General features: G+C 47.2%; 1 protein-coding gene across 5 annotated transcripts in view; it reads left to right on the top strand.

The window, feature by feature from the left end:
* The window catches only part of GJC1 (gap junction protein gamma 1), a 31,629-nt gene extending 8,726 nt beyond the window's left edge, over positions 1-22,903 (top strand). For 3 of the 5 annotated variants that reach the window (XM_075775279.1, XM_075775280.1, XM_075775277.1), the window contains exons 2-4: positions 16,551-16,664; positions 18,404-18,479; positions 18,613-22,903. In XM_075775279.1, the coding sequence (XP_075631394.1) occupies positions 18,632-19,813 (1,182 nt within the window). In that variant the 5' untranslated portion in view covers positions 16,551-16,664; positions 18,404-18,479; positions 18,613-18,631 and the 3' untranslated portion in view covers positions 19,814-22,903. Of the gene's footprint in view, positions 1-1,349; positions 16,302-16,550; positions 16,665-18,403; positions 18,480-18,612 lie in introns of those variants that run through there. The other 2 variants (XM_075775278.1, XM_075775281.1) reach the window with 2 other exon arrangements.
* The last annotated feature ends 2 nt before the right edge of the window (positions 22,904-22,905 follow it).

Here is a 22,905-nt window from a genome sequence, read left to right as displayed (position 1 = left end):
CATTCAAAATGTCCTGGTCCAGCACAGGTCCCAGCCTCTCTCCCTGCGAAACTCCTCTCTGACCTCCCTCCCTTGCAGGAAATGACCATTCACTCCTACTCTTTGTTATCTTTCACCCAGTTGTTTATCCACGCAGGGACAGTCCCTTTTCCGCTGTGGCCTTCCGGTGTCCCTACAAGATGCCTTTGATGAGAGACGCTCGCCAATCTTAAAGATCCAGGTAGTCTGGAGCCTTTTGTGAGGCTGGAAGTTCCTTTAAAGAAGCTGCACTGACTTTTCCCCCAATGTATTGTATTTATACAGATATATCAACTATCTGCTAATTCTAGTCTGTATAATATTGTCTGATTACGAATGTTGGGTTTGGAGGCCTGCAGTTTACCAGGATTTTCTTCATAACCCTTGTCTCACAGAGTTGGGCATGACACTTACCTCCACGTACTGAGGTGATTTTAGGAAAAGCTGTAACCAGGTCGGCTGGTCCGGCTCTGAGCCCTGTTAACCTCTCTGGTGAATGCCACCCGGTCCTCCCAACCTGTCGCTCTTCCTCTGGGTTCTTTATTCTATAAGCTCCTCTCCAGTCGCTTCGGTGTGAGCCAGTTTCCCAGAGAGTCGCCAGAGGAAGGGGGCCGGTGAGGAGGCTGGTTCTGTTCTAGTTCTGTGAGTAGGCGTTTAAAGAAGTCACTTAGTTTCATGTGTGGCATAGTCATCTCTTTTAGTAGCACCGAGAAATGAGCCTGTTCCTGGCGGTGGCTTTCTGCAGGGAGGCTCCCTCAAGATGGATGTCTGAAGTGGTAACAGGGTGATGGGGGAGAAGCTGTTTTAGTCATAGGGGAGATGGCAGCAGCATGGCCAGCAGGTCGAGGGAGGGGATTCTGCCCCTCTGCTCCACTCTGGTGAGGTCCCCCCCGGAGCACTGCGTCCAGCTCTGGGGTCCCCAGGACAAGAAAGACATGGAGCTGTTGGAGCAAGTCTGGAGGAGACCACAGAAATGGCCACCGGGCTGGAGCACCTCAGCTGTGGAGAGAGACTGAGAGAGTTGGGGTTGTTCAGCCTGGAGAAGAGAAGGCTCCAGGGAGACCTTACTGTGGAGAGATATTTTTTTTTACCAAGGGCTGTAGCGACACGACAAGGGGCAACGGTTTTAAACCAACAGAGGGCAGATGGAGATGAGATGTGAGGCAGGCATTCTTCCCTGTGAGGGTGCTGAGGCCCTGGCACAGGTTGCCCAGAGAAGCTGTGGCTGCCCCTGGCTCCCTGGCAGTGTTGAAGGCCAGGCTGGATGGGGCTTTGGGCAACCTGGGCTAGTGGAGGGTGTCCCTGCCCCTGTTTGAGGTCCCTTCCAACCCAAACCCATCTGTGATTCTGTGGACTTGGCAGAGTAGGCGTGAGTTGCCTTAGTGAGAGAATCCACCCACTAATCAGTGGTTCCCTGTTAGGGATTCCCTTGCTTGCAGCTAATCTCCATTTTTGACTGAATGAGGAGATACAGTGGATGCTTAAGTATCCTTTGTGTTAAGAACATTTTTGCAAGCAGACCTACTCACCTCTGGTTAGAAAATGATTGGGCCCCTTGCGCGTGTTGGTGATTTAACCCTTGAGAGAACCGGTAAAGTGAGAGCTGGCGTAGTTGGTGATAGATCGACAAATAAGTGCTAGATGGAATCGCAAGGCTGTGTCTGCATTCATCGTTAAGGCAATCTAGTGCGTTAATGGTTTCTGTCTCTACTTCGTAATGGTTTCCTGTGAATGTTTTATTCTGGTAATGCGGATGGGAAATTGCTCGTACCCAAACTTGCAGTGTGGCCTTAGGGAGACTTAGGAGTGAACTGGGTTGTCCAAAGGCTGCAGACGCCACCAGTTGCTCTCTAAGAGGAGATTCCCTTGTTGGTACAGGTTCTGTTGCTATATATTCATATTATTTTCTTTTAGTTAAAAGTAAGGGGTTTTTACAATCTTTGGTGGTGTAGATATTTTTCTAAAATCTTTTAAGGACAGACCACTGACCTGGCCAGTGCTTTATAATCCAGGTTACACTGACGCCCACTTTGTGTTGAGAGAGCAAGTCGTGATTTCTCCGTGGTCTTGCTAAATGGTGGTGATCTGCTGTCTCTGTGTTGGAGCTTGAAGAGAACGTGCACGGAACAAGCACGAAGTTCATTCAGTGAATACCAAGGTTGTATCAAGATGTGACCACCCTCCTGAAGTCTTAAAAGCTTGGAAATAAGAAACTGGGGGAAGCTTGGCACTGCTGCATTGCCCTCAGTTGTGCCTGTGATAGCTCGGTGTGCTTTTTTCCGTCTCTAGCAGGACCAAAAAGCAGTATATACCATAGTTTTGTCCTGTTGGCGCTCTCATGTCAAGTCACATGCTGGCTTAAACAGTTCCCATGCGTTTCCAGGTTTAAATGCGGTGTAACTGAAACTAGCAGTCAGTCGCTGAGGTGAGCAGCTCTGGTGCCGGCATGATCCATGGTGGGTGTACAGGGGGGTTTACCAAACTGGGGGAACCTCAGGGGGAGCTGAGAGCTGCCAGGAGCCCGCAGCTTGTGCAACAGCGTCTGACCAGACCTAGGTGAGGCCAAGCACCCTCACAATGTATGCAAGAAGCCCTTAGGGAGCACTAGTGACCAGGAGCGAGGGCAAACAGGGCACGGCGTGGCAGGGTGTGCAGGAAGGGGGCTGTAGCTCTGCTGGCTCAACCAGGAGCAATGGCACCTCCCTGGCAGAGACCCACGGCCTCTCTAAGCTCCACACCCACCACGACTGATGCAGCTTCCCAGGCAGAGTGTTGGTGGGAACGCGCTGCCACCCCGGTGCCAGGCAGCAGGCTCTGCCCTGCTCCTGTGCCGGTACGGGACGGCCGCAGCACGCACAGCTGAGGGAGGTGTGCCCAGATGGAGGAACTGCTCCGCTCGGTGGCAGAGCTCTGGGAGGAGGTGAGTAGGTTGAGGACTGTCAGGGAGTGTGAGAGAGACAGACTACGGGGATCGCACCCTGCCTTCTCTAGGACAGGCCCAACAGGTAGGCAGGGCGCATGATATGGCTGATTCCTTATCCTCTGTCCAACTGGCTGAACGCAGCGACTTACGAGACGGGGCAATGGCAACAAGGTCCTGCCTGGCACAGCAGGTGCGTCTCCTCTGTGAGCCTCCCACCCTCCCAGGTGCCCTGACATAACAGGTACAAGGCTCCGTAAGTAGAACCAAACAATAAGAAGGACAATGGTTCATCTAGGTTGGAGATCTCGCTGAGGTTAAGTCAGCCTGTGCTCTGTGTCAAAACTGCTTCCATAAAGAAAAAAAGATGGGTCATTGTCATAGGAGAGTCCCTTCTGAAGGGAAGAGAAGGCCCAATGTGCCAACCAGACGCACGTCTTAGGGAAGTCTGTTGCCTTCCTGGGGCCGAGGTTAAAGACGTGAAGCGAAGGCTTCCTGCCCTGGCACGGCCCTCAGATGGTTGTCCATTGTTGATTTTTCAGGTAGGCAGTGATGAAATTGCAGTAGAAGTCTGAGGGCAATCAAGATAGATTTCAGGGCCTTGGGACAACTGGTCAAGGGATCAGGAGCACAAGTAGTGTTCTCTGTCATTCCAGTAGCAGGGAATGCTGAGAGGAGAAACAGGCAGACCCAGCAGGTCAATACCTGGCTCCAAGTCTGGTGTCACCGGCAACATTTTGGGGTTTTTTGATCATGGGTCGGTCTACATGACGCCAGGTCTGCTGGCGACACACAGGGTACACCTATCTCAAAGGGGGAAAAGGATCTTTGCACAGGATTTAGTGGGGCTCGTTGAAAGAGCTTTAAGCTAGATTTGAAGAAGGAAAAGGATAAAACCAGGCTCACTAGAGATAAGCCTGGGAGCAGCATGCCAATGTTTGAGGGACGGTGTTCTAGCAAGGTCCTTTGGTCTGCCCTCTCAGTGGAGGTAGGGGATGGAGATCCATGCAGCAGCAAAGACGTAAGGGTTATTGATGGGTTAGAAACCATGGAAGCACCTGAAGTGGTTGTGTAGTAATTAGGACTTCCCCCCAAAAAAGGTGGTGAGATCAGTAACCCAATTGAAGTGCATCTGCAACAATGCACGCAGCATGGGCAACAAACAGGAGGAGCTGGAAGCCATTGTGCAGTGGGAAAACTATGATATAGTTGCCATCACGGAAATGTGGTGGGATGACACACACAACTGGAGTGCTGCACTGGATGGCTACAAACTCTTCAGGAGGGATGGGCAAGGAAGGAGAGGCAGTGGGGTGACCCTGTGTATTAGGGAGTGTTTGGATTGTCTAGAGCTTGACGATGGTGGTGATAGGGTTGAGTGTTTATGGTTGAGAATCGGGGGGAAGGCCAACAAGGCAGATGTTGTGAGAGGGCTCTTGTTATAGACCACCCAACCAGGATGAAGAAGTGGATGAAATATTTTATAAGCAGCTGGGAGAAGTCCCACAATCGCTAGCCCTTGTTCTCATGGAGGACTTCAACTTACCAGATGTCTGCTGGAAATACAACACAGCAGAGAGGAAACAGCCCATGAGGTTCCTGGAGTGTGTGAAGAGAATTTCCTGACACAGTTGGTGAGGGAGCGAATTTAGGGAACGCGCCTGCTGGACCTGTTGTTTGTGAACAGAGAAGGACTTGTGGGTGACGTGGTGATTGGAGGCTGTCTTGGGCACAGTGATCATGCAATGATAGAGTTTTTGGTTCTTGGAGAAGTAAGGAGAGGGGTCAGCAGAACTAATACCTTGGACTTCTGGAGGGCAGACCTTGGCCTGTTGAGGGGTCTGGTTGGCAGAGTCCCCTGGGAGGCAGTCCTGAAGGGCATAGGAGTCCAGGAAGGCTGGACATTCTTCAAGAAGGAAGTCTTCAATGTGCAGGAGCAGGCTGTCCCCATATGCCGAAAGACGAGCTGGTGGGGAAGAAGACTGCCCTGGATGAACAGAGAGCTTTGGCTGGAGCTCAGGAAAAAGAGAGTTTATGGCCTTTGGAAGAAGGGGCAGGGCAACTCAGGAGGACTACAAGGATGTCATGAGGTTATGCAGGGAGAAAATGAGAAGCCAAAGCCCAACTAGAATTTAATGTGGCTACTGCCGTAAAAGACAATAAAAAATGTTTCTGTAAATACATTAGCAACAAAAGGAGAGCTAAGGAGAATCTCCATCCTTTATTGGATGCAGGGGGAAACAGAGTGACAAAGGATGAGGAAAAGGCTGAGGTTCTTCATGCCTTCTTTGCCTCAGTCTTTGGCAGTAACACCAGTTGTTCTCTGGTTGCCCAGCCCCCTGAGCTGGAAGACAGGGATGAGAAGCAGAGTGAAGCCTCCATAATCGAAGGAGATGTGGTTAGTGACCTGCTACACCACTTAGACACACAGAAGTGTATGGGGCCGGGTGGGATCCACCCAAGGGTGCTGAGGGAGCTGGTGGAAGTGCTCTCCAAGCCACTTCCATCATTTATCAGCAGTCCTGGTTAACTGAGGAAGTCCCAGTTGACTGGAGGCTAGTCAATGTGATGCCTATCTACAGGAAGGGCGGGAAGGAGCATCCAGGGAACTACAGGCCTGTCAGCCTGACCTCGGTGCTGGAGGAACGTTATGGAGCATATCATCGTGAGTGCCATCACGGCATGTACAGGATAACCAGGTGATCAGGCCCAGCCAGCGTGGGTTTATGAAAGGCAGGTCCTGCTTGACCAATCTGATTTCCTTCTATGACAAGGTGACCTGCTTAGTGGATGAGGGAAAGGCTGTGGATGTTGTCTACCTGGACTTTAGGAAAGCCTTTGACACCATTTCCCACAGTGTCCTGGAGAAACTGGCTGCTCATGGCTTGGACGGACGTAGTCTTCACAGGGTAAAAAGCTGTCTGGATGGCTGGGCCCAAAGACTTGTGGTGAATGGAGTTAAATCCAGTTGGTGGCCAGTCACAAGTGCTGTTCCCAGGGCTCAATATTGGGTCCAATTCTCTTTAATATCTTTATCAATGATCTGGATGAGGGGATCAAGGGCACCCTCAGTAAGTTTGCAGATGACACCAGGTTGGGCAGGAGTGTTGATCTGCTGGAGGGCAGGAAGGCTCTACAGTGGGATCTGGACAGGCTGGATCGATGGGCTGAGGCAACTGTATGAGGTTCAACAAGGCTCCGTGCCGGGTCGTGCCCTTGGGGCACAACAACCCCAGGCAACGCTACAGGCTTGGGGCAGAGTGGCTGGAGAGCTGCCCGGTGGAAAAGGACCTGGGGGTGTTGGCCAACAGCCGGCTGAATATGAGCCAGCAGCGTGCCCAGGTGGCCAAGAAGGCCAAGAGCATCCTGGCTTGTATCAGAAATGGTGTGTCCAGCAGGACCAGGGCAGTGATTGTCCCCCTGTACTTGGCTTTGGTGAGGCCGCACCTCGAGTGCTGGGTTCAGTTTTGGGCCCCTCAGTACGAGAAGGACATTGAGGTGCTGGGGCGTGTCCAGAGAAGGGCAACGAAGGGTGAAGGGTCTGGAGCACAAGTCTGATGGGAGCGGCTGAGGGAACTGGGGTTGTTGAGCCTGGAGAAGAGGAGGCTGAGGGGAGACCTGATCGCTCTCTGCAACTCCCTGACAGGAGGTTGTGGTGAGGTGGGTGTTGGTCTCTTCTCCCAAGCAACAATGGATAGGACAAGAGGAAACGGCGTCAAGTTGTGCCAGGGGAGTTTCAGATTGGAGATTAGGAAAAATGTCTTCACTCAAAGGGTTGTCAGGCCGTGGAACAGGCTGCCCAGGGAAGCGGTGGAGTCACCATCCCTGGAGGGATTTAAAAGATGTGGAGATGTGGTGCTTGGGGACATGGCTTAGTGGTGGGCTTGGCAGTGCTGGGTTAACGATTGGACTTGGTGATCTTAAAGGTTTTTTCCAGCCTAAATGATTCTGTGATTCTATGATGTGGGAGGCTAATCTGCCTTAAATTTGCTGCTAATTTTCATAATCTGTGTTGATAAGTCTGATAAAATACGTGACCACGTAAAGCAGCCAGTTGGCAAAAAATGACCCGCCTGCTCCCTTGTGCTTGGTGAAGTGCGCCTTTCTCTGCGAGATGAAGTATTGTGGGAAAAGGGCTTCTTGCTTCCTCTCATAAAATAGAAGTTATTTGTGGCTATTCTTGGAAAGAATAAAACCAGTTGATACGCGTGTTCTCCCAGCTGCTGTGATGGAGCGTAGGGAGTTCCATCAGCGAGTGCTTCAGGTCTCTTCCCAAGGGATTCTAAAAAAGTATTCAAGTATTTCAGAAAATGACAATTTTCACTTTCTTGTTTCACTATAGGAAATAATTTTTTTTCAACAAATAATTCACATAGTGAATTTATGTACATATTTATATTCTAAATTTTATCTTTGGCAAAATAAAGCTGTTAAGGCTCCTGTTGAACTCAAGCTGGAGTAAAATCTCAATGCTAGTGTAGCAGTCTGCTCTGATTTACTACGCTCCTTTTCTCAAAACAAATTGTACTTAAAACCAATTTACTGAAACAAAGCTCTTCAATTATTTCTGCAGTTTAATGGCACTTGAGAGAAGTTGAAGCAGCAGGCCGGCATTTGGCAGGAGAGCGAGCAAGCTTGCCTGATGAGCTTGCGTGCTTGCCGCTGTCTTCTTGTAGTGGACCCTTTCCTCTCCGCTCTTGCCATGTGTGGCTGTGTGACGCTGGGCACCGCGTCGCTGTCGAGTGCTTTTGATGGTCCGGTGAGGTGCTGTTGTTCTGTCCTTGGCTGTAGGTGTTTGCAGATTAGTTGTGGTGTACAGGTAGCCACCCGATGGTGAGAAGATGACCTTCTGGCGTGGCTGGCTACCGTTCTCCTGACTTTAGTGCTCTCCATCTAAGGAGACATGCAGTTGTGTAAAGTCACAGAGGTCTGCAAAGCTTTCTGGTCCTCCGTATCGCAGCAAGTGGAAAGCCCTGACCAGGTTTAGCAGAGCTATTCCAAGTGCTGGATGTCTTGTAAAGCAGTTGGTGGTGAGGGTTTGCAATGTTCACCACAGTGTCCTTGTCTGCCTTCTGAACATCTTCCTTCTCTGTAAAGCTTAGTCGCAAAGCTGCTGTTGAAGAAAACTGTAGATGTATTTGGTACGATTGTAGAGCGAGGCAGCATCTCATGCTGATGACAGAGCTGCGAAAGAAAAATCTTTTTTATTGTAATTTATTTCACAGTGAAACAACTGCCACCCTTAAATGTTGCAGAATGGGTGATTTAGGGCATTGTGGCAGACTGTGTATGTGGTACCTGTTTTATTTATAAGCCATTTGTACTAGTTTTTGAGGCATATCTATGAAGCAAACGCTATGATAGTTTCTTTTGACTGTCATAATATGGTGGTGGGTGAAATAGGTGTTCATCCCCATTCAATTGTACCCAGCTCAGCCGAGTGAGAGCCTTTTGACATAGAGGAGCCGACAGAATTGCTCTCTTTTGGCTTCTCTCTTCTTTCCCAAAATGGCCGTGAGAGTGATATTTGGGTCAGCTGCCTCGAGAGTGTCATTTTCTTTTGACACTCATCCCTCTGAGCACATAGGAGGAGCCCGATGGGGAAATGCTGTGGTGCTGTTGGCTGCAGTGGAATCAGGAGTAGTTAAAGGGGTGTTGTGGTTATTCGAATCGCTAATCACATCAAGACAGAGAAATCTCTCTGATGCCTGACTGAAACGGTATGCGAGTGAAGGTGGCCTCGCCCAGACCTCGCTGCGAGACATGGAGGGACCCAGGTAAGTGCACAATGCTCTAGCCCACAGGAAGGCTGTTGCTCTCCAGCAGTGAGCGTCCCTCAGTGGCTTTGCTGTGGATGTAACACACAACGGTACTTGTGTGTTCTTTCTTTTGGACCAGAGACATTTTGGGTCTCTCTGAGAAAATACGATTTTTTCAATCTTTTCTTGCTGCAGCGCTCTGGGTCTCAGTGTGGAAGTGCCTGTCATTGGTCTGAGGTTTCAGGTAGGGCATCGCGCTCCCGTTTCCTTTGAGTGTTCCAGTTGTTCTGCTTCACCTGGGCTCCGCTCTTCCCCTGCGTGTCTCCGCCTGCAGCCCTGCGTGACAGTGCCGGGCCTGCCCGCACAGGTGCTGTTGCAGAGTTTGAAGCGGGACGCTGTCCTGCAGTTTCTTTCCCTCCGCTGTTCGCAAGCCGGCAAGCACGTCCTGGAATGAACTGAATCTGTGGGATTCATTGGCAGGTGCGTGCAGTAACCCCAGCCCCGCTCTCCGTTGTGCTTTATCGCTTTGGGGTGATGTTGGTTACTTAATACCTGCCTTTTGTCATCATCCCCACTGCATTTTTTTCCATCTTTACCCTTCCATTGCCCATATTTGTTAAAGTAACTGCCGGGAACACAGGTGCAGTAATCAACAATACAGTATTTTTAATAACGTATTGTATTTATATCATGCCAATACTAGTGGAACTGCACAGGGCATGTCAGGGGTGACTCCACAGCAGCAGCCTGTGCTTTTTTCGGGCAGTCATCCCGCACTGTGAATGGGAAGGATCTGAGGTGGCAGTGCCAAGTCCCTGTGACTTGTCGCCCACTATTACCTTCATTCTTAGAGGAAAAATGGCTTTGCTGCGGTTGTCCCAGGCTCTTCTTAGTGGTACCCAGGGAATGGTGATGGGCACAGACTGAAACACAGGAAATTCCACTTAAACATAAGAAAAGCTTTTTTTTTTACTGTGAGTGTGGTCAGACGTAGGAACAGGTTGCCCGGACAGCTTGTCAAGTCTCCATCCTCAGAGGTATTTAAAACCCGGCTGGACACGGACCTGCCAACTTGCTCTAGTTGACCCTGCAAAATATTACACATCTTTTAGGGTGATGCGTATGGGTACAAGGGAACCCAAGAGGTTAAGGATCTTCAAAATAAGTGACTGAAGTAAATGGGTGGTCCTCTTGCTTACAAAGAAGATGTCGCAGCGTTGGACTTGTTGGGCATTTGGTGCGTTTGATCTCTGAAGTATTTTGGCGGGCGGTAATGCTTCATGTGTCTGAAGTAGGGTTTAGTAGGCCTGAGCTAGGGAGCACGTGGTATCTTATCAAATGGATATCTAGTTTGGGAGCAGCTCTGAGAGAGAACTTGGTATTTGGGTGATGGGTGCTGTACGTATATGATCATCTCATGGAAATCCCTGCAGAATCCACTTGGTGTGGAATAAAGGGAACTGACAGCTCGTAGTCAGGGGTGTTTTGTGGACCTGAATCCATACTGAGTCCATGCTCACTCAGTCTGATGGTCATTTCTGTTGTTAAGAACAGTCTTTCTTGAGGATACCCTCCTGATCTTTGGATTTTAAGGGTACGAATACCAGTCCCTGTCTGCAGACAGCCTGGGCTGGCAATCCGAGAGCTCAGGTTTTGGTTGAACACTTGGCCTTGATCTCAAAACAGCAGTGTTGAGTGTTTTCTCTAGTATGGCTTGAGCTTCAGATTCAAACTTCTTGGGGGGAAAAAAAAAGAAAAATTTGCCTTTTTACCTACCCTGTAATTCCTTGTTTTCCATTCCCACTAAATTATGCAGGGAAGGAGTTTTGCTGTACATTGCTGGCTCCCACATCATGAGGAACAAGTGCAGCAGCGCTGAGGCCAAGAGCAGGGCAGGGCCCGGGTTGGTAAGTCCTGCTGGACCTGCCAATGCCGTGTGAGGCCAGTTTGTATAGGAGCTACTCAAAAACCATTGGGCTTAGTAGGGTTAAATTTTATTATAGAGAAATGCTTTGAAGTGTGTGAGACTGGAAAAGAGAGATGGGTGAGATGGGAGAGGGAGTGCTCTGAAGAGCTCAGGCAGACGTAACTCCCGGGTTGTTGTTGTTGAGCTCCAGTGTAGCAGCTCTTCATGAGTTGGGTTATTCCTAATTCACAAGCTGTGTGAAGGGAGAGGGGTTGCTTGTGCTGCAAGCTTCAGTCCAGGTACCGTGCCAGTACGACCAAGGTTTGGCACGATGCCGTGTGGGTTTGACTGTGGCTCGTTGCCCCGAGGATCAAGCGTTTCATTGCAAAGACTGTCAGACAGCGCACCGTGTCTCACTGTGTAATCTGCTGACCGGTTTATTGTCTCCATTATTACATTTCACAGAGTGCAACCATCACCTGGGGCTTGCTTCTGTTTCCTGACACCTTAAGTCTGTAGGACAGATCTGGTGAGTGGCTTGCTCAGGTTTGCTAAGCATCTGACAGCTCTGTCCTGAGTCACCACAGAAATGCCAAATTCGGGAGCTCGCTATACCAGTCTCCGAGCTGGTACACCTCGGAAGGGACACTGAATGCCTAGCGTGTATGAAGGCACTCGAGCTGACATGGACCCCAAAGCAGGTCTCCAAAAATTTCGTATGGTAACAGAGTCTACAGCCCAGCCTCCATTTTTGACGAAGCCTGTTGTCACTGCAGGCTTCTGCTCTCAGATGAACTCAAGTCAGGCTTGCAGCTCGTCAGGTCCTCGTGCTGCAGCACAGGGTGCACGGGCTGCCCCGATGGACGCTGCTCTTCCCAAGTGGGGATCTCTCATGCTCTGGGGTGTCTGCCCTGGAAATGCTGCTTCCTGGAGGAGCGCAGTTGCTGCAGGTGAAGTAAATGCTAGTTTTGGCCAGCACGAAGCACGTTGCGAGTTCATTTGAATTGTGTCACTGCGGGGGAGTGTTGCTAAAATTGTCACTTGGCTTCCTATGTTAGCGTTACCTAGAGGGCACGCTGAGGCTACTGGAGGTTCATGTCTTGTCTGTAAATTCCAGTTTATCTTTAAGCTGAATGCTCGGGTGGGTATGTATATGTTGATTTTCAAAAAGATATGTATTTGACATCTTTATTTTTTTGACAGCACAAGAATCTTATTATATCTCCACCTCTTACCCATATTTTAGTGTTCTATTTATATCCCGCGTAGGATCTGCGGTCTCATAATTCAACGAGGGGTTTTTTAGACTCAAGGGGATTGGTCTGGGGATCAGCAGAACTTTGTTAACATGCCTGGGATTTGAAGGCACCATTCAGAATTATTTCCAAATTGACATTGACGCTGTGGCTTTTTCAAAAACATTCTCTGCTTTTTGCCATGTGAGACTTTCCAGATGACAGAGTATTTACTTGAAAAAGCACCGTGTGTTGTCCAAAAAGTACCAGCCTTTTCACTGCTGAATATTCTATAATGTAGATTTAAAAAAATAAATTCAGTACAGTTGTTTTCTTTTTCAGCTGCACAGTGCTGTAAACACTAATTAAAAACCATACAATTAAAGTTGGTGGTGATTGAACCCCTTCACGAATGATGGAAGGGTAGCAGCAATGAATTGTCTTATCCCAGGAAGATCCCCGCATCCCTCCGCTTGCGTTGGTTAGGAGGATGGATGCTGGAATTGCTGCTCAGGTCAGGAAGGCAGGTGGCATCCATGCAGTACACGACAGGATCTGTGGTGTGCTCGTACCTTGCCGGTGCTGGCCATGACTTTCTCCTTGCTTGAATGATAGTCTTACTCATTTTTCAGGTTAAAAAAAAAAACAAACCCCAAACAAAAACCCAACAACCTCCATGCTTCCACAAAAAAAATTGTAAATCGTGCAATTTCTTACATTTCAATGTAAATGAGATTTGAACAAATAATGCTAATTATTCATTCATCCTAATTCAAATCCTATTTTAATTAGCCTCTGGGTCCAATTTTACTTTCATGCAGCATGAAACCTCTTGATTATCAACAGAATTGCCATGCATTTATTCTTGATTTTTTTTACTGCTCACCACACGTCTTTTTAAACTGCTTAAAAACAAAACAAATATATCATTAATAAATTAATCAAATTTCATTAGCATGACATGGGAGGATGTATTTTAAGGGAAAAAAAGTCTTTCTGTAAATATATTCCCATTAATAACTGCCTTTTGGGTACAAAGTCTTTCTCCTACATACGCTGTTTTAGACAAACCTTGTCTGAGGAGGTGCTGGAGAACTATGGAAATTCAGAGAGACCTGAGAGCTTCAGGTCCGTGTTCCCTGCTGGGAGCTGGGCCGCATGGCTGGAAGGTGTGCTCCTGCCCTGCGCTTCCCCTCTGTTCTGGGGAGAACTTGGTTGTGAGCTGAAGCCCGTACCGGGGTGTAGATTTAACCAGGGCTGGGCATCCCAGGCTGTGCCGGGATGGTGAGCTGGGCTGGGAGTGGTGGGTCGGCCTGTCTGCCATCACAGCGCTGTTGCTCAGCGGTGGCGGAGAGGTCAGTTGTGGAGTTCTTCCAGCCAGAGTCATGGAACGGTTTGGGTTGGAAGGGACCTTAAAGATCAACTGGTTCCAACCCCTTGCCATGGGCAGGGACACCCTCCACTAGCCCAGGTTGCCCAAAGCCCCATCCAACCTGGCCTTGAACACTGCCAGGGAGCCAGGGGCAGCCACAGCTTCTCTGGGCACCCTGTGCCAGGGCCTCCCCACCCTCATGGTAAAACACGTCTTCTCTATGTCCCATCCAAACCTGCCCTCTGTCGGTTTAAAACTGTTGCCTCTTGTCCTGTTGCTGCAGGCCTTCATTTACAACATCTGGCTCTTGCATTAAGTCCCCTTTAAGTATAGAAAGGCCAAGATAAAGTCTCCCTGGAGCCTTCTCTTCTCCAGGCCAAACTCTCCCAGCCTCTCTCCATAGCAGAGTTGTTCCAGTCCTCTGACCATTTCCATCACCCCCTCTGGATGTGCTCTGGTGGGTCCACGTCTGTCTTGTACTGAGGCTGAAACTGCAGCCGTGCTTACTGAGCACGAGCACTCAGAGGAGCAGAAGACTTTAGGTCGAAGTCTCCCACTGCTTCCAGTCCCCATGGAAGTGTGTGACCAGGGAGGTGAGTGCACACGTGCCCCCTCTCTTGACCTGCTGGTCATGCTTCTTTTGACGCAGCTCGGGACACGGTTGGCTTTCTGGGCTGCAAGCGCACGTTGCCAGGTCACGGCCAATTCTTCAACCTCCAGTACCCTTCTCCTCAGGGCTGCTCTCTGTCCCTTCATCCCCCAGTCCGTGCTGATGTTGGGGATTGCCCCGACCCACATGCAGGACCTTGCCTTTGGCCTTGTTGAACCTCATGACGTTGACATGGACCCGCTCCTCCAGCCTGTCCAGATCCCTCTGGCTGACATCTCTTCCCTCCAGTGTATCAGTTGTGCCCCACAACCTGGTGTCATCCACAGACTGGCTGAGGGTGCACTCAGTCCCACTATGTCATCGGTGAATCAAGTCCGGATGTCATACGTTACAAAGGCGGTTGGGGTTTGACAGCTTGTAGTAAGGCTGTTCTTAAAACTTGGCTGTTGCATGCTGCACCGCCTCGCAGGTGCCGTGCATCTCAGGGCTGTGGAGGCATTGCTGGGAGCCCTTCACCACAGTAACCGTGGTTCCAGCTCCCTCCGTTCTTCTGTCCCACTGTCCGTCCCTGCCACGCATCAGCTATCTCATCCGAAGACAGGACTTCAAGGTCGCTACAGTACACTGCGAGGTGCAGTTCTTCCTGACTGGCAGGAGGCCCTCACAGTCAGATGAGAAAGCTGAAACGAGATGACATTAATCCCATGTTTAAATTCACACTCAAACCCACACGTGGGCTGGATAGTGGAGGCTCCGCACATGAGGAGCCATTCTCTGTCTGTACTTAAACAATAGCCGTGTTAAAATAACTCCAGAGATTTCCTGCAGTGAATCTCTTAACCTAAAGCTGATTTCTTTTTTTCCCATGTACCTGCTCCAAATTCTTCTTTATTCCTTCTGGATGTCAGTGTCTGCAAAACTTTAATTCGCAGGAGCCAGCTTGCTGTCAGAGATAAGCATCATGATATTTGCATCGTATATCCTGCCAGCTCTGAGGAGCCTCCTCCGCTGGAAGTGCTGGAATGAACTTATGACAAATACAAGGAATGAAAGTCTCTCGCAAATGCACTTTCTGGCATGACTTAAATTAGCTGAAATTGCTGACATTTTGCCTTTTTCAGATGTGTGTCAGTGTCCATAGACTTTTGTTTCAAACAATGGAAAGTTATTCAGTTAAATGTTGCCGGAACAACAAATCTGGGAGATGCTAAGTGTACGTTAGGTGAAGGTTACTGGAATGTATCTGGGTCCTGCAGTACATGTGTTGTGAAGACAAACGTGCAGTCTCTAACCTTGGCTGATCTCACGGAACTGAAGGATACCACCAGTTCAGATGCCATAATTCTGCCTGGAACTTGTTTTCATATTATGTTTAATTTGGATGGGCTGAACGTTTCCAGTGAAAGAAAGGTTTAATGACAAGTAATTTTGCTTGAACCAAAAGATTTCCTTAAAGACAAAGAAGTTCTTTGCCTGCTGGTGGAGTCTCCCATATTGGTGTCAGTAGCTCTGCTAAAACTAAATTTAGAATAAGTGACACTTTCTTGTTGACGAGAATCAGAGCTCTTCGGCAACTTCACATCTCCACAGCCAGAACCCTCTAATTGACAAGAAGTCTTGGTTATTAAACACGCGGCTGATAACGCCGTCTTCCGCATCTCAAGGCTGTAGTTAACCTACATGTACAAGTCAGTGCGGTCACTGTATATACGCTGTTCATTTACATAACCGGTACGATACGGCCCACCACAGGTGTGTGATCTGCAGATAGAAAATGCACCATGAAAAGCTGATAAATACCTCGAAAGAATTTATTAGATGTTGAAGCAGCAGCTCATCTAAAAGTAGAGCTTCAGTGTCCCCTCTCTTATTGAAACCAGTGCTAATTTCAAACTTCTCTGTTGTTAACCGCTGATGAATAAACATTGACAGTAGCTGAAAATTTAAAGGCTAGTTTCTGCTTTTATTCCAAATTTACACTGGCAACAGTATTTAATTAATTTCAAATTTACTCTGTAGTTTACTTTTAGAAAAGAGTTTGGCCCTAAACATTTTCGGTGAGTGAAAATCAACCCCTTAAACTTATTTGGGTTTTGTCTCATTTTTAATTGACAAATCACGACATGTCTGCTAGCTGCACGTATGTCCCGTTACACCTCCGTGCTTGGTACTAGGTCGGCAGTGCAACTTGGTGGGAGTGTGGCTGTTGCGGCTCTTTCCTCTGTAATCCCTGTTCCAGATGTGGGTTTCACTTGCCTCTTCTGTTCAGCGTATTGGAGACCCTTCAGGTACCCAGAGTGCCCCCAGACTCGCTCTGCCACCCGTTCTGACTCCTAATCGGAGTGAGCTGCTGGGAAATGCTGGACGTGGGGGTGTCTGAAGCGCTGTTTCTGCTCGCTGTAATGCAGAACTCGGGGTTGCAGAACTGTACTCGGGTGCCTTTCTGAAACGGGGGTGCAGAGCATGAAGCCACCTGCTGCAGTAAGGTGCTGCCCTGGGACTGGAGCCCTCCGGTCTTTTTTTCTGTTAAAAATGTGTTGTTTCAGCCAATTCTGCCCACGGCATAATGGCAGCATGGTTGTGTAGAAAGAAGATCTGGGATTGTAAGCCTTGGATCGATTGCATGCTCATTTGACAGCTGCTAGATTAAGTGCTTCACCGGTAATCCTTCGTTTTCTTCCCATGTTTCCCAACTAAACAAATTGAACTCTCTCAATCTCTCACTTTTAGGCATCTTCCCCGCTCTTCAGCTGGTTTTGAGACTAATACATTGGCTCTCTGATGTTTAAGCAACTTTTGAAGGATGCAGACACAGGCATTGAGTGCTGTCTTGCTAACAAGGAGGTAAGATCACCCTCCTTGCTCCTGTTTGCACGTGACACAGCCCAGGATCGCGTTAATCCTCTCTGCTGTACCACCAGCTCTTGCCGAGATGCTCATCCGTTAGGACCCTCGCTCCCTTCCCTCTTAACTGATGGCCAGAGTAACTGCCCTCTCCTTTCAAAACAGACTGCTGTTCTTTGCCTTAGCTGCATGTCTTTGCGTTAAGCTTGGTGGACTCGGCCTCTCGAACAATCTGTGTTTTTCTGCATCACTGAGGACTCTCGTCTTTATTTGTCAGCCTGCAAACTTCTGTGCCATTTGCAGCCATTTTCTGCTCGAGTCTGGGGAAACTCCAGCCTCGCTGCCAGGCCTGTCCCTGGTCTTTGCAGAACTTGCTGTAATTACACGCAATTGCTCTGGGTTCTAAGGGAATCATTTGTCAAGATCTTCGTTACTTTTAATCCATTTAATATGGGCTTTTTTAATACTCTCTTGTGCTATTTTTTTTTCTCACACTGTCATGAAGTAATAAATCAAATGCCCTACACAGCCCATCCGCATTATGTCTGTGCTGTTGCCTTTTCAATGAAACATTGAATTTCACCAGAAGGGGCATTACCTTTATATCCTTTAATTCTGTATTGATTGCATCCCCTCAAATTTCATTATTTTGCCTGTGAACAACTCTGTAGTTGTGTGGAAGAAGTTGAATAGTAGCAAATACTAGTTTTCTTCCAGTCTCCTGGAATTACTCCAGGTTAAGAATAAATCACTTTTAAGATCAGAGTGCCACAGATTTGTCCAGTTCTGGATCTTTCACCAAATGTTGTTCTGATGTACAAATTTTTGTTAATACTGTTTGACAAACTAACGTTTGACATCATTGGAGGACTGAAAGATGTCTTATCCCCTGTGCTATAACAACAGCAAGCAGTTCTTCCTGTGCTAAATATTTTACCAGTTTTATTACTTAGCATTCCAGGTGGGCCTGAAACATTGCTAGGTTTCATTCATTGTAGTACTTCAGTGTGGCCAGCCCTGAGTTTCCACTGATGTTCATTTTTACTGCTATGATTGCAAATATATATTGATTTCTGTCTAATACCTCTTCTAAAATTTTTGACAGATAACTTTTTTTAACTAGATTTTCCTTCTACTCTCCCCAAAACCACTACAAAATACATACTGAAGTCTTTCCTGGCCCTGGAAGGGAGATTTTTCACCTCCCTAAGGGACTGAACCCAAATCCACAGAACAGTTTGAGCATCGGGTTAGAAGTCAGATGTTCCTTAGGTTAAACCCTGCCTCTAGCCTAGACCTGCAGGGTAGCGCTGCTCAGGTCACTCAGGTTGGTCCTGTCTTTAAATCAAAGGTAGTAGAGGTCACCCGATTCTCAGGTTTGGTCTGGGTGATTCGTTTCTGTCTGAAGACAACTGACATATTGCTTCGTGGAGAGAACAGTTTCTCTCCATGGGCTACGGTCGAGGCTGAGACGGCTAGCTGAAGCTTTAACAAGGCTTGACCACCTCCGTGGAGTTAAAATAAATCTTAGTGGTGAGACATAGCCAACAGTGCCTGTAAAATTTCATGGGAGCTTAGCTTTCAATCCACTGTGTTTTAGAGATTTCAGCCTGAAGTGTAAATGTTTTTGTTAACGTTTGAAATACAGAGCAGCCGTGATTTTAATTTCTGCTCGGGAGTAGCTTTGGGAGCACGTTCTGTTTGTGAAACAGCAGTTAACTGCTACTTTTTTTTTATAGCGGACTTCTCAAAAGCCTGCGGAGGAGACGTAGGATCTTCAAGCAAATTCTGGCAGCTGGAGTTTCCTGGTAACAGGTGATGCTATAAAAATGCTTGTGTGTTGGTTGTAAAATTCTAGAGTTTTCTGACTCTCTTGGTTGAATGTTTGCAGCATTTAGGCTCAAACTGATAAACTCATCAATATTTGGGGGTTTTGTTTGTTTTTTAGATAAAATTATTTGACCACCATGAGTTGGAGTTTTCTGACCCGTCTGTTAGAGGAGATCCACAATCACTCAACCTTTGTTGGCAAAATCTGGCTGACAGTGTTGATTGTATTTCGGATTGTGCTAACTGCTGTGGGAGGAGAATCCATTTATTACGATGAACAAAGCAAGTTCGTGTGCAACACGGAGCAGCCTGGCTGCGAGAATGTTTGTTACGATGCTTTCGCTCCTCTTTCACACGTGAGGTTTTGGGTCTTTCAGATCATTCTTGTTGCCACTCCATCTGTGATGTATTTAGGCTACGCAATTCATAAAATTGCCCGGATGGTGGAACACAGCGAAGCTGACAGAAGAATCCGAAGCAAAAGCTTTTCCATGCGCTGGAAACAACACCGTGGCTTAGAGGAAACTGAGGAGGACCATGAGGAAGACCCGATGATGTACCCAGAAATAGAGCTGGAGAGCGAACGGGAGAATAAAGAGCAGCAGGCCCCTGCCAAAGCTAAGCATGATGGCAGGCGGCGAATCCGTGAAGATGGACTCATGAAAATTTATGTCCTGCAGCTTCTGGCGAGGACTACATTTGAAATCGGCTTTCTCGTGGGTCAGTATTTTTTGTATGGCTTTGAGGTCAGCCCCATATTTGTGTGCAGCAGGAAGCCGTGCCCGCACAAAATAGATTGTTTCATTTCAAGGCCAACCGAAAAGACCATCTTCCTGCTAATAATGTACGGGGTGAGCTGCATGTGTTTAGTTTTGAATGTCTGGGAGATGCTCCATTTGGGATTTGGCACAATCCGGGACACGTTGAACAACAAGAGAAAAGAGCTGGAAGACTCCGGTACCTATAACTACCCTTTTACTTGGAATACGCCATCTGCTCCTCCTGGCTATAACATCGCGGTCAAGCCAGAGCAAATGCAATATACCGAACTGTCCAACGCCAAAATGGCCTACAAACAGAACAAAGCCAATATAGCTCAGGAACAGCAGTATGGAAGTAATGAAGAAAACATTCCTGCTGACCTGGAAAATCTGCAGAGGGAAATTAAAGTGGCTCAGGAGCGCCTGGACCTTGCGATCCAGGCTTACAACAACCAAAACAATCCCGGCAGTTCCAGAGAGAAGAAATCCAAAGCAGGCTCAAACAAAAGCAGTGCCAGTAGCAAGTCAGGAGATGGGAAAAACTCTGTCTGGATTTAATGTTGGCTGAGTTTATATATTGTATTTTTTCTCCTAGTTTATCATAACCAGCAACCCCTTGAATAATGGCTTCCATTAAGTAAATATTTGACTCTGCTTATTTTCAGGGATACCGTTGGCTAGTGATTCAACCTCTCAGAAAGGTTTATACACATATTCTAGGATTACAGAACTATTCTTCTGTCTTCCAAGTCAGGAGACAAATAGGTATATTTAAATCATTCTCATTGAACGGTTTATGCTGTATGTACAGTATTATAGTACATTTATTATGCACAATTTTTTGTATTTGTACACTGGATCTCTGATGTTACACTTTTTTATATTAATGAGGAGAAAGCAATGGGTAGCTGTTAGCATTTTGCTAGTTTTATTACTGTGGTCCGCAGTTTCGTCGTTGTTCTTCCTTGTTTTAAACGTAAAACTTTCTATGCTGCGTTTCAAAAGTGCCTTGAACATGCAGACAGCCCAGAGGAGTCTCCGGTTATCCAGGTGGCCCACGGGTGCCAGTCAGAGCAGTGAAAGATTGGGAAAACATCTGTTAATGGTGCTCTTGACTCTGTCTTTTCCAAAAATGATGTGCTACTTATGAAATGGAAATGTTGTACTATAGCTACTAAGTTCTACAGGGTTTTTCTGACGGTCTCCATGGAAAATTACTCACAAGATAAACCTACATGTGTGAGGGTACTTGTGTTCAGAGTAAGAGTGCCAGGCGTAAGGCAGAGAGGGCTCGGACCTCCCTGCAAGCTTTATGCAACAGGAGGGAAGAGACACTTCAAACTCTCGTAAAACATCCAAAAAAAGAAGTAAATAGAAATTGCTGGATTCAGTAATTCCGTGTATTTATGTGATATCTATGGAAATGGATGTTTTTTAGGTCTGTTGTTATGTAACGCCCCGCTCCCCAAGGGCATGACGTTCTTACGATACCTTTTGGAGAAGATTTCTGTCTTTTCCAAAGTAATCTGGTTAGATGGAGTCATGGTAATTTTGTTTCTCCGTGCATTACACTCGAGGAATAACCTTCCTCCCCCCCAGCCAGGACACACGAGCTGTCTGTAAGAGTTTTTACAAAGCCCTTTCCAACTATCAGTGATACTGCCTTATTCCAGACCCCTCGTCCTTCCATTATGTCTGAGGAGTTCAGTTCAGACAGAGCAATATGTATAATTTAGATTTCTGCTTGAGAGACCAGTCAGATTTGGCATTCTGTGGTTTTGGCATTAAACTTGAATTTATAATTAGAAAAGGAGAATGCGGTATTTACTGCCTTTGGCAGTGTCTTTTTGGCAAGGATGCGCATTCATGTTTGAGCGATGCTGATAAATGTGTATGCTTTTTGCTACTATTTATGAAGTATTCAGGACCTTGCTCCGCGCTCTGTTTTCGTTAGGTTTTTTGTGCATTTTAATATATTTTGGGGGCCTGTTTCAAGCAGGACTGTTCTGTTTCGAGGCTACCTCAGTCCTCAGTGCCCTCGTTACAGCCTGCTCGGGAACAGGATTGAGAAGTAAGGCTCCGTGGAGGACACAGGTAAACCTGCGCTCTGTTCCTGTCCCGCAGAACAGCGAAGCGTAGGCTTTATGTTAAATTTAACCTAAGGGGATATGAGCACACGCTTGCAGTTATCCTCTACCCAAGCACTTGCTGAAAATAGGTATTTTGCTGAATTGTTTTCAGTCTCTTTTTCACCCTGGGACACCAGGTGGTCCAGATGTAGATCCCAGCTCGCTCTCAGCTCTTGCTTTAGAGATGTAGAGAGCCCAGAGCCAACGCAACCCTCTGCACGGGGTCAGCGAGAGCTTCGCTGGTTCACCTCCAGCAGAGACGTCTGGAAGTGAAGTTGCTTTTTGTTTGGCAGTAACTCCTGGCCGCTGCTGCGGGAAAGGAGCAACCTCTGAATTTTATGGAGAAAAGTTTCAGGGTGATGTCTTTTAGTCTAAGTAGCACAGTAAGTCTATAGCAGTTCTTAAAAGTGGACTTGAGTGGACTTGCGGGCAGGGATGAGGGAGCTTATTAATAGTGCTCCTCTAATTAAACAAGAGTCTCAAGAGAAGCACGCTGCCTGAAGATGGGCAGAGAGGCTTTGCCAGCAGAAAGCTGGGGGTGCGATGGAGAAGCTGGGTGGAAAACATGTTGTCTGAAAGTACTAGGGAAAGACATTTGGAGCCTGGAGATAAACGCGGATGCATGGCTACAATCCACTCATTATCCCCGACACTGGGGTGGTTCTTTTCAGCTTCCCAAGAGGGTTACGTTGCTCTTAACCCTTTGCGGTGGTTTCGGAACAGCCTTTCACCAGCCGAATGGTGAGAAGTGAAAATCCTTTCCCCTTGCTGCTCTCTACGCAAACTGCAGCGATTTCTTAGTAATGGCTTAAAACAAAATTGGTTCATGACAACTGCTTCACCCGTTGTTCGTGTTAGCCCTTCCCCAATTAATCATCTAAACCATTACCTGCTTAAAGCTACTGTCTCAGGTCAGTCCTGCGAGCTTTTGTCCCCACCAGTAAATACTCCCATTAGCAAGCAGTGTATAGAATATTGCAATCCCAGCACTGAATTCATTCCGAAAATGCAAAGTAATGGAGCTGTTTCTATTACTGGTTTTTTTTTTTCGTTTTAATTGTATATAAAGTGCACATTTTCTTTGAAACTGAGTGTTTGTTCTTAGTAGAGGATGTCTGTTAAAGCTCTAAATGTTTGTGTCTGTGACTATATTCAGTTTCAAAGTATCAGGCTTGATTTTTCCTTTTGAAGAAATGATACATGCATTACTTTAAAATGCTCTCTTGCTTTGGCTTAATGTAGGCCATTCCGAAATAAATGTTCAGAAGAGACTTTTGGACAAAAAATCCTGAACATAACTTGGGTTTGTCTTGTCATTCTCTGATTTTGGATGCAGTTCGGGAAAAAAAAAAAATCTATTAAATCCAGTGGATTACTCCAGTCTGAGTGAGATGGCTTCTTTTTTTCCAGCAGTAGAATATGTGAGTGAGGGAGAGGGATGTTTTAATGATTTGTCTTAGAGCCACAACGTGGAATTTTCCTATATTTGACCTTGTAATAAAAGAGTCGGTTAGAAACTAA

This window comes from Balearica regulorum, chromosome 24 (genome assembly GCF_011004875.1).
Source record: "Balearica regulorum gibbericeps isolate bBalReg1 chromosome 24, bBalReg1.pri, whole genome shotgun sequence".
Lineage (NCBI taxonomy): Eukaryota > Metazoa > Chordata > Aves > Gruiformes > Gruidae > Balearica > Balearica regulorum.
This window is presented reverse-complemented; position numbering and strand designations above follow the sequence as displayed.